Here is an 11,292-nt window from a genome sequence, read left to right as displayed (position 1 = left end):
GATAGAACGTGCACCTACTTTTCTTGGAACTGCCATCTCTGCGTGGCTTGAAGCCATGGTCACCGCCGCAGGTCAAAAATGTGCACATTGTGGCCTCTGTGTGATCTGCCTCTAAGAGCGGCTCTTAGAGACCAGGGCTTCGCAATCCGCAATTTGCGGCCCATGATGATATGGTTGACGGAAGGACTTTCTTGCCTGCGTAAAAAGTCTGACACCATAGAGGGTGGATCAGTGAGAATATTTTTCTTCTCATATCTTTAAACTTGCAATTTTAAAATTTACAAGTTTTTTTTCAATATTTATTGGTTTTTCCATTAAAATATAACTAAAATACTTAAAATTTTGTCGATCTTTAAAATTGCAAAAATAAAATTCACAAGTGAGATCATGAATTTTGCAGGTGCGTTGTAAGGGTTTGCGGGTTTTCTCTGAACACTGGGGTGGACTCAGGACGACACTAATGCTTTTTGATATATATATATATATATATATAATATTGGTAAAAAAAGAAAAGCATTCTTCTAAAATCAAGTTTGAAGCCTTTGGACTCTCGAGATGGTGTTTTGGGCTGTAGCCTGTAGAGGATGTAAGAGCCCTGTGGGACACGGCTCTTTAGAGACCAGAGGCTTCGCAATCTGCAATTTGCGGCCCATGATGATGATGGTGACGGAAGGACTTTCTTGCCTGCGTAAAAAGTCTGTCAGGATTCCTCACAGAGGGTGTCCTGACACACCAGAGGGTGGACTCAGGGCCCAACTCCCTTCGCCCCTCTCAGAGCCCTCTGCAGCTCCTTTCGAGCCCAATTCAATATGCTTTTTGCAGCCTTCATTGCTTTCTATGATGCGCTCTCTTGCATCGCCTGTGTATCTCTTCACCCTCCAGAGCAGCAGAACACTCTGTGGCTCAGCTTCTGTGTTTCATTTGACGATTGGTTTGATATTATATGACCTTAGCAAAAGGACCAGGGGCCCTTCTACTCATTAAATACAGCTCTCCCCATCATTAATGCCATGTTTGCCTTTTCTCAGAGACATTGTATCATAAATACAAGTACTTACTTGTCTTCTTCCAATTTCTAAGGTTTAATGCAAGATGAGATACTGTTATTTCTCCTACATGCTTGCTTCTTAGCCATGCAAATTTGAAGGCTTCATGCCAGTCTAATGTTTAATGCATGCTTAATTCAAAAATTTCAACCCCTTGCCGTACATGCCTACATCCTCTGCTTGCAAGAAGGCGGATGAGATTGTATTCAATTTGATCTCAATTTTGACCTCTCAGTTCATTCATTTAATTGCAGAGATATGGCCTGCCCCAACTATTATAACATTGAGCAAGGGGGCTCATGTGTACGACAAAGCTCCTTCTTTGGAGGTGAGGCTTTGCTCTCTCAAGGTGTCGGCTGGGGCATTATTCTTGGATTCGGCTTATTTTTCGCTGTGTTCACCTCCTTCCTGGTGATGCCATGTTCTCTGCATGAATTTTTTTTTCCTGATCTCAGCTTCCCCTTGCCCTTCAATGTTGAACACATCAAAAACACATGTGCTTTTTGCATGTGTATTTATTTGAAAAGGAATATTTGGCATGTGAAAGGTTTGGTTGGAAAGGCGATATGTTGGTGCAAAACACACATCAGAGTGGTTCAATACAGCAGGTAGAAGTATCAAAACTGGCCTCATTGCGAGCGTCCTCGTCTCACAGGTATATGCTTTTCCACTGCATCACCATTGAGTTATATCCCTAGAATCATCTAGGAATTTCATGTAGAAACCCTAAAATCATCAGCGATCATTAGTATCATCATTATTTCGTGACTGGACTTGTAGTGGACTTGGGCTGCCACCATCTTGCAAAGCTCAAATGTGGCATGGGAGTACGGCGTCAGTGGCCCTTTCTGGTATGCCTCTGGGCCCACAATTCAGGTATTTTCCACAGCTTTCTGCACAAGTCTTCCCCCTCCCCCCTTCCTTGATACACAAATGCTGTTAGTCGTCATCACAAAGTTTCATGGACGTACTATCATGTTTGAATCAAGGAGATTCTACCAAATTTTTTCTTGAGTGCAGATGGTCCTCTTTGGAATCCTTGCGATTGAGATCAAGCGAAAAGCGCCATCAGCGCACACAGTTTGCGAAATCGTGAAAGCAAGGTGAGCTTCTAACTGGATCAACCCTCAGAAACGTAGTAGTTGCTGTATACAAGCTTTCCAAAGCCCTCAATTCTGGTGGTGCAGGTGGGGCTTTGCAGCACACATGGTCTTTCTTACATTCTGCTTCGCGACCAACATAATTGTGACTGCGATGCTTCTCTTGGGTGGCTCTGCTGTGGTTAATGCGTTGACAGGAGTGAACATATATGCGGCAAGCTTTCTTATACCACTTGGAGTTATCGTGTATACCCTTGCTGGTGGCTTGAAAGCTACTTTCCTGGCCAGCTACATACATTCAGTATTTGGTAAGTTACTCAATGTGGTGGTTTGGTATGATAAACCTTTCATGGTAGACATCATTACATCATAAGGTACTAATTTGTTGATTTTGGAGCAGTTCATGTGGTGCTGGTGATATTTATATATCTGGTGTACACATCAAGTAGCAAATTAGGAAGCCCTTCTGCAGTTTACAACAAGCTTCATGCCATTGCCAGCAAATCACAAGATTGTTCACAGCTCACGCAACTCAGGCAAGCGTGCGGTCCTGTGAGTGGAAATTATGGTGGATCCTATCTTACCATGCTGAGTTCAGGGGGTTTTGTATTTGGCATCATCAACATTATTGGGGGCTTTGCCACAATGTTTGTGGACAACGTAAGCGTACTGCATGTTGTGTCTACAATGTTTAGATCTTTTCATTTGAAGCACAGACGACAGAGAAGTGGGCTTGTGTTTGCAGGGAAACTGGATGAGTGCCATTGCAGCTCGACCGTCATCAGCACACAAAGGGTATTTACTGGGTGCCATAGTGTGGTTTGCGGTTCCTTTTTCTCTGGCAACAGCACTTGGCTTGGGAGCACTTGCACTTGACCTTCCACTCACAGAAAGTGAAGCCAGCCATGGCTTGGTACCCCCTGCCACTGCAACTGCCCTTATTGGTAAAGGGGGAGCAGTGCTGCTTTTGACTATGCTCTTCATGTACAGATTCTCACCCTCATGCATAGTTCCTTCTTATAGTTAAAACAGGTCAAATGAATCAATTGGATGTAGTAAAACGTTGGACTTGCGTATGAGCATCATGCTATATGCAAAGCAGTGTTCATTGTGCGTCTGCACATATGCATGCAGGTGCGTGCGCATGCATGTGTGTGCAGGCATGTCATGGCATCACTTTTAAGCTTGTATGGCTTTCCTAATGGTGGGTCAATTTCCTTATCATGTACAGGGCTGTCACTTCTGTAGGCTCATCTGAACTGATTGCTTTTTCATCCCTTTGCACCTATGATATATACCGCACCTATATCAACCCCAATGCTACCGGAAAGCAGATTCTTCGAGCCTCACGTATCGTGGTGCTTGTATTTGGATGTTTCATGGGCGTCCTTGCAGTTGTTCTCAACAAGGCAGGTGTGTCTTTAGGGTGGATGTACTTAGCGGTGGGTGTGATCATTGGATCAGCTGTGATGCCACTTGCTTTTCTCCTGCTATGGAGCAAGGCCAATGCAAAGGGCGCAATTGTTGGAACAAATGTAGGATGTATTGCAGGAATAGTCACGTGGCTCTTGGTAACAAAAGCGGAGTACGGCCAAGTCAATCTTGATACAACTGGTCGAAACGTCCCCATGCTGGCAGGCAATCTAATCTCCATACTGGTGGGAGGTGCCATCCATGCAGTTTTCAGCTTCCTAGAACCACAGAACTACAACTGGGAGACCACAAAAAGCTTGACCATTGTGGAGGTGGATGAGAGTGATGTGCCCTTGGAAGAGTTCAGTGATCAGAGGTTGAGAAAGGCAAAGTCATGGATTTTGAAATGGGTTTTCTGCTTCGCCATTGTGATTGTTATTCTGTGGCCTGTGATCTCACTGCCTGCTAAGGTATTCAGCTTGGGGTACTTCACATTCTGGGCCATCATTGCCATTGCATGGGCAACAGTAGGATCCGTGGTCATCATCTTGCTTCCACTGATTGAGAGCTGGGAAACCATCCAACTGGTCTTCATGGGGTTGTGTACCAACTATGAAATCACACATAGCCTGGAGGAGATAAACCTAAAACTAGATGCAATAGTCCAGTCCATGCCTGAGGCAGAGAGGCTATATGTGATACAGAAAGGAGAGTTTAAGAAAAAGGATGCTCAGACTCATGATATTGAGATAGAAAATGGTAACTAAAATGCACGGGTAGCTAGGATGAGCTGTGGTGTCCTTTGGTGTCCTGATTGAGGGAGATGACACAAAAATATTAAACTACCTACATTTAAAATGTGTAGTACTATGAGGCAGAGAGGCTATATCTGAATGATACAGAAAGGAGAGTTTAAGAAAAGGGATTTTCAGACTTATGGCAGTGGGATAGAAAATGGAAACTAAAATGCATGGGTAACTAGGATAAGTTTGTGTCCTAATTAGGGAGATGACACAAAAAATATAAAATTATTAAAAAAATACAAATAGTACCAAAATACTTGGGCAGTTGTGCCTATGGTCTTTAGTGTACATCTAAAATGTATGGTCTTTCTTGTACATCTAAATGTACAGTACCAGGGAGATGAAAATCAAATGACATAATTAACCTACTAGCCAATGGAATCATTGTATTATATTTTGAAATTGCAGGTCAATCCATATTTATAGAGCACCAATAGATTGATAATTCATTCTTAGTGTTGTGTCTCTTCGGAGGGGACATGAACAATTTCATGGATCAATAGTAAGAAAAACTTATTCTAACACGAATGCTATTTAGATGTGCACTTGTTAGAACTTTAATACTGATTGTGAGGAACAAGACGGATGCTTGATTGTTGAATATAGAAAATCTCTTCTTTGTTGATCACCATTGCCACATTCACTTTGTATCCATAAGTAGCTTCAAAAGGCGATATGCCAATGCTTATATGGTTTGTGCTATTGTAAATGAGTGCATCAATTCTTGCACTTTTTAAACCACCTCATCTTTCTCCACTTTGCACAATCTATATGGTGGCTTGCTGACGGGCTTAGCATTAGGGTGAAGCTCTATCTCATGATCAATATTTCTTGTCGGTGGTAAACACTTGGGTATATTGAATACATCTTTGTACTCATCTAACATATTTTGCATGTCCTTGTGCATATCCTTCTTATCGACATCATTGTCCACATCCTTGTAAAGTTGTAGCACATATACATAACCCATCTTCTTGAGCTCTATCTTACGTTGAGTAGCATTTATCAAGAGAAGCTTTGATACATTGACGTACATCAATGCGATACTCCATTAACCATGCATAAACCGCATGAAACATTGCTTTAGATTTATAGTAAAGGATCCTAAACTTCACGACCAAGAACCATGTTGATGGGTCCCATAAGCAAATCAGCTTTGATAGCTCCAAACTCACATCTTGACACATCATTGTACAATCCATTATAGTCCCAATTCAAAATTATTTGCACTCTCTTACAATGGCACGTTCACATGGTTTTCTTGAATGCATCTTGTCTCCTCAACATTTTTAATTTTGACTTCCAAAACTCAACTCAAGGCCTAACTAATGGATAATTAAATCCAAATTAGGAAAATAAACATTATCAATCCATTGTTGATTTCCTACAAAAAGTCAAAGAATTCACAATGCTAATCCGACTTTAATCCTTTGCTAATGTGGACTAATCTAGGAAGTCATAAGTGATTCAACCAAAAACTAGTCTTGCAATAAATATCACTATCAAGATTGGATGGAGCCATCTATATTGACTTCTTTGAGAGATATTTATGAGGAAATTTTGTATAGACTTTCCTTTCCAAAAAGTAGTACACTTGTGTTGACTTTTGCTACACCTAAAGATATGATCATTGTATACAAGTGGAGGCAAATCCCATATTTAAAACTCATAGCTTCATCATTTCTATAAGATGTATCTATGCCCATATAATTGCATATGTATGAGAAAGATTAAGCTTCATAATCTAATTCTATTTTGTCATTAGTGTAAAACTACTCTCATTTCTCTTATCCCTCTCTCAGAATGATTCACACATCATGCACTTCTTTGTGTGTTTTAGTCCACCATAAGCTTTATGAGATCATCTTTTCAACATGGTACCAGAGCCATGTCACTTGCCTAGTCTAGTTAAGCCAAATTTCTTAATCACACACTAATTATCCTCTTTTGAAAAATACCCATCTTTGAAAGTCGGCTTGAATCTCTAATTTGAGCTATTTCTACTTTAAATGAAGATCAAATCCCTCTAGTATTGTTCAGTCTAATTTCTCATGTTGCATGCATTTGTTAGTTTACTGCTTACTACTTGGCCACCGTTGGTAAAGCTTCTTTCTCAGAAATTGCTTTATATTGGCTTAAATTCTCTTAAAAAAACGTTGGCTATGATATGAACTTCCTAGACTGAATTGGCCAAAAATCCACTAGATATAACAAAGTGAAAAGGGACTCAAGTTAATTTGGATCCAAGGCTAAGGGATAAAGGGAATGTGAAAGGGGCCAAGGGTTATGACTAGGCTTGTGCATACCCATGGACATTAACAAGTGTAGTATGAAAGGTGGCCTAGTATATAAGTGAATATGGGTCCATGTCATAGTATACAAGTGAATATGGGTCAATGTCATAGGAATCTTTTGATAATCATTATAACACAAGTCAATTACTCTCTCTTCTCTCTAAACCTAGGATAATCGTCTTAATCTACGCTAATTCAAGGTTAATTAGGTTAATTCAAAGCTAATCTAGATGATTCTTTCTTTTATTGGTATCAAAGCTATGCTTTCGAATTTCTAGTATTTTCTTGAGTTCTCTTGATTTTCTTTAAGTTCATGATTTTTTTGATCTTCTTGATGTTCTTGAATTTCATTCTTGATTGTTTTGACCTTTCATAATTTTCTTGAAATTAAATTGGATTTCTTGATTTCTTGGCAAAATTGTATGAGATTGCATAGATTTGATGATTCTTGATTTGGAGTGAGAAGATAGTAGCAAATTTGTATAAGGCATTAGGCAAAATATGGACTCCCATTTTTGCCTCAAGGATTTTCACACCTTCTCTCTCTAGAAAAATGGGCTCATGGTGATTTTTTTGCAAATCAAATCAAAAGTTGGAGAAGATTACTTATTTGAAATTTACTCATCGAGACCTGAAAAATTTTGATTATTGAAGAAGTTCCCAAATTGGGGATGATGTGACACGTGAGGCTCACTAAATCTCATAGAGTTTGAAGTGATTCCATTCGCATGCCTGCTAATGACCGCAATAGTTAGGCGGCTTGGGCTATCCATATATTGAAGTTTTCCACAAGGTTTTTCCTTGTTTCAATGATAACTTAATCTCTGGCCGAAGGGCACAAAGTCGATCATCACGTGTCAAAACGTAGTTATGTGCCACGTCATCACCAAATTGGGGACTTCTTGAATAATCAAAATTTTTCATCATGCTATATATCATTGGAAAGGTCTCGATGAGTAGAATCCAAATGTGCAATCTCCACCATTTTTTGATGTGATTTACAAAAAAATCATCCTCATGAGCCCAATTTGCTAGAGAGAGGAGGTGTGGAAATCCTTAAGGGGGGACAGAAAAAACGAGAGTCCATATTTCGCCTAATGTTTGATGAATTTGGGAAAAATGGTGATGATGCAAGCTTCAATTGAATGAGATGGGACCAAATCTGAAAAAATTTGGAGTAGTGGGACCAAAAATTGAGTAAGTGGAGATTACTTTATAATTAATCACTTACTAATCACGTTTGGTTTCTCCCTCATTTTCCTCAAGCTTTGCATGGCTAGGGTTCATGCTACAATAGTAGTTTCGTCTTCAAACCCTAGGGCTTTGGTAGGGGACTTTCTAAACTTCACATAGAACTCCATTTTCTTTATATTTGCTGCAATCATCAGGCGTTCACTTGAGCTTCTTGAGCTTGGAAACCCTAGAAATCAATGACTTATTTCTTCAATCTTTTCGCATAGTCTCAAGGTTACTGTTGTGATCTGCATTTTCCTCTCTCCCTTCAACAGACGGTGAAGGTTGTGCTGTTAGTTTTACCAAAATCATTCGTAGCTGCATGGTTTGTGAGAAATTCCTGGAAACGCCCATTCTGAATCGCGTGGGGCGCTCTTCTTACGGAATCCTTCAGCGGAACCGCCGGATTTTTGGGCCGAGAAACTCTTCTTTCTCCGAAGCTCGGGCTATGGCTGTGGTCGCCAGTGATGTTGTCCACGGAGAAGTTACGCTCCATGCCCTAGCCTAACTTCTGCACACCTTTCTACGATCGACAGTTGGTCGTGCGTAGTCCGTCAGCCGTTCGTGCGGAGACTTCCAGTAGGTCATGCGCAGACGTCAGGCTCTGTAGGGGTACTGCGCAGACTTCTAGTAGGTCATGCACAGACGTCCACAGCAGGTCAGGCTGCAGGATCCATTACTTGTTGCTGGCAAAATGCGAAACGGTGAAAGTTGTATGTGTTGCAGATCATTATAAGCTGGTGCGAAACGGTGAAAGTTGTATGTGTTGCAGATCATTATAAGCTGGTGGCAAACTGCGAAACTATGAAAGTTGCATGCGTTGCAGATCGTTATAATGTATGGGAAGCCAATCGTGATGTTGCTACTCCCTTCCTTACTTTTTTTTGTTTTTCGAGGAGCCGGGGTCAGAGACGACCATGATCGTTTCTGAGACTCGAACAGAGAAACGCTTTTGTCATTAGCTTCATCGCTTCCTCAGTCATAAGGACGGTTTCGCTACTTCCTTAGGACATGCCTTCCTTGCTACTCCACTGATATTAGCACGACGAAGATTTCATGGAGAGGTGATCGCTGAGAATGCCTTCCTTACTACTCTATTGATTAGCAACGAAGATTTCATGGAGAGGTGATCGCTGAGAATGGACTGCAGAGAGGTGCGTTGATGATTAGTCACATGGCCATTGCTCTCAAATTCTTATTATCATATTCATTAATGGTATAAGATGCATTGGATGATTCCCACTTAAACTATATTGTACAAACTCATTTACAAGGACGGATTAGAGTTGCATCCACTATAAAGTAAAGCAAGAAGGTGGCTCATGGTAATTCAAATGCAAACCTACATATTTTGACAAGGCTTTGATGAGTGTTCCACAAAAGGGGACATTGCTATTATTTGTGGTTAGTTTGTACTCTTGATGCCTAGTGTTGAAATGCTTGAGTTAGGGTTTTTCCATTCTTGCATAAGAATGCAACTTTATAAACCTCATTCATTGACATCACATAGCCTTGGATGTCCTTCCAAGGCTACGTAAACCTTGGAGTGCATTTATGCAAGGTCAAGATACTCATTGGTGCTATCTGAATGCATTTTGATGCATTGGTTATCTTGGTGGAATTGGAATGCATTAATTGGTGGTTGAAAGCATGGATAGGTGGTACAAAAACCACTGTCTTTGACATATGTTTCCATGTAGGGAAAATAATGTGAAAGTTTGTAATTTTACACATTTATAAAAGTTTTATGTTTCTTTCTTACGTGGTTAGTTCAGTAGGTGGAGGGTTCTTGCCAACGTTGGCTCCATTTTGCCCGCTTCTCTCTCTCTCTCTCTCTCTCTGTCTCTCTATGCAGCGAACATGGATGACTTCAGTGAGAATACAAGTACATAGCTTTTGGCACTTACAGAGTACATGGATGTACAACCATTGCAGATTATGACTGGAGAGGGTGCAAATATGGCTAGAGAAGACAAAAATATAGCTAGGGAAGGCATGGAAAATTGCCATGTTGCTACAAGGGAAATCAGGGAGTACTAGGCTTTGAAGAAGAGGGAGGAACAAACACAGAAGAAGGTCATTGAGTAGAGCTTTGGGGAGAATGTTAAAATTTCACAATTTAAACAAAAGAAGATCTACAGGGTTGTTGCAAATTGTTGGCAAGAGGCCATCCAAGGAATTGGCATCACTACTTTTAGAGGGAGATTTTTCAACAGCTCCTTCTCCATCCTACTTTTAAGAATCTATAACCTTCAAGTTCAGGTCTTGAAAGAGTTATTTTTTCAAACATACAGAACACTTTGATGCAAGTGAAGGTTCCCCGATCAGGAGATGATCTTTTTCTCAAGAGATTAGCCTACATGATGATGATGAATGAATAGTGAGGGAAGCAACTCAAACATGTCAATTTTTCACAAGCAGTAAAGCTATTAGGTATGCATCATAGAAATCTTGTTGCAACAAATTCTCGCTTACAACTCACAGATGATGGCGCCTTGGTCTTGCAAACATGCCAAAGACAACCACCTCAAAGTACTATCCTCACAAATGAGGTCAAGTATCTTGTTTTTGCATTTTGGATGTTTGAGACCCGATACATTTGCTTGATGAACCCCAGGTAAATATCTCACAAAATCTTTAAAGTTCTTGATCAAATTTTGAAAGTAGTTTGAACGCTAAAAATTGCCTTAAGTGATATCTCCACATGTTCAAGGTGGTCAAAGGTATTGTTGGACTACTATAGAATAGTCTATAGTATCTAAAAAGTATTCTGCAACAATACTTTAGTATGAGTCCATTTAGTACTTCAAAAAATGTGTAAATGACTTTTAAGTAGTTTGTAAGCTTTAGAATTATCCCAAAAGTATTGCAAAATACTCTGAATGATGCTCACAATACCTTGAAATTATCCACATGACTTAGCTGAAGTATAAAGTTCTTATAAAAACTACATAAGTAGTCCAAAGTTTTAAATGTGTGTCTTGCACCTTTTGAAGTAGTCGATAGTGCTTTGAAAATAGTCCAAACTTCTATACACTGACTACTAAAGAAAAAACTTTCAACAATCTCAAGTCCGAAGTACTTGATAAGCAATCATTGTGTCAACAACACAAGTCCCAGGTACTTCACCCTATGTGAAAAAAAATTCTAAGTTTTTAATGGAATTTTAAAGTAGTCCGAAGTATTTACAAGTACGACAAAATACTTTGCTAGTAGTCTACAGGGTGTATGCATAAATAGGTGGACTTAATACCTATGTCCGGGACACAGCTAGTACACTAATAATACAAAGCAAAAAGTGGGTTGTTTAAAAAAAGAAAAAGAAAAAGAACCGTTTTTCGGTTATGGTCCACTCCCCACGTCCTCTTTCTCTCTCTCTCTCTCTCTCTCTCTCTCTCTCTCT

General features: G+C 40.0%; 1 protein-coding gene across 4 annotated transcripts; it reads left to right on the top strand.

Moving 5' to 3' along the window:
• The first annotated feature begins 709 nt into the window (after window positions 1-709).
• Window positions 710-4,884, top strand: LOC147616512 (urea-proton symporter DUR3-like). Of its 4 annotated transcripts, none has more exons than XM_086777586.1 (9): window positions 710-1,050; window positions 1,301-1,457; window positions 1,594-1,701; window positions 1,827-1,922; window positions 2,067-2,149; window positions 2,234-2,454; window positions 2,547-2,806; window positions 2,892-3,130; window positions 3,378-4,884. In XM_086777586.1, the coding sequence occupies exons 2-9, from the start codon at window positions 1,305-1,307 to the stop codon at window positions 4,324-4,326; spliced, it is 2,109 nt and encodes a 702-aa protein (XP_086633712.1). In that variant the 5' UTR covers window positions 710-1,050; window positions 1,301-1,304; the 3' UTR covers window positions 4,327-4,884. The 4 variants fall into 4 exon arrangements, with proteins under 4 accessions (XP_086633712.1, XP_086633713.1, XP_086633710.1 ...); XM_086777587.1 differs by having other exon boundaries at window positions 716-1,050; window positions 1,301-1,374; window positions 3,378-4,781; XM_086777584.1 differs by lacking the exon at window positions 710-1,050 and having other exon boundaries at window positions 1,073-1,374; window positions 3,378-4,781.
• The last annotated feature ends 6,408 nt before the right edge of the window (window positions 4,885-11,292 follow it).

This window comes from Cibotium barometz, chromosome 38 (assembly GCF_041138505.1).
Source record: "Cibotium barometz isolate CiBa-2024 chromosome 38, ASM4113850v1, whole genome shotgun sequence".
NCBI lineage: Eukaryota > Viridiplantae > Streptophyta > Polypodiopsida > Cyatheales > Cibotiaceae > Cibotium > Cibotium barometz.
This window is presented reverse-complemented; position numbering and strand designations above follow the sequence as displayed.

Coding starts and splice junctions, on each gene's coding strand:
- LOC147616512 (XM_086777584.1), top strand. CDS start 1,210: ATGCCTACATCCTCTGCTTGCAAGAAGGCGGATGAGATTGTATTCAAT. Junction 1,923..2,066: donor CCTCTGGGCCCACAATTCAG/GTATTTTCCACA, acceptor TCTTGAGTGCAG/ATGGTCCTCTTTGGAATCCT. Junction 3,131..3,377: donor CTTTTGACTATGCTCTTCAT/GTACAGATTCTC, acceptor TATCATGTACAG/GGCTGTCACTTCTGTAGGCT.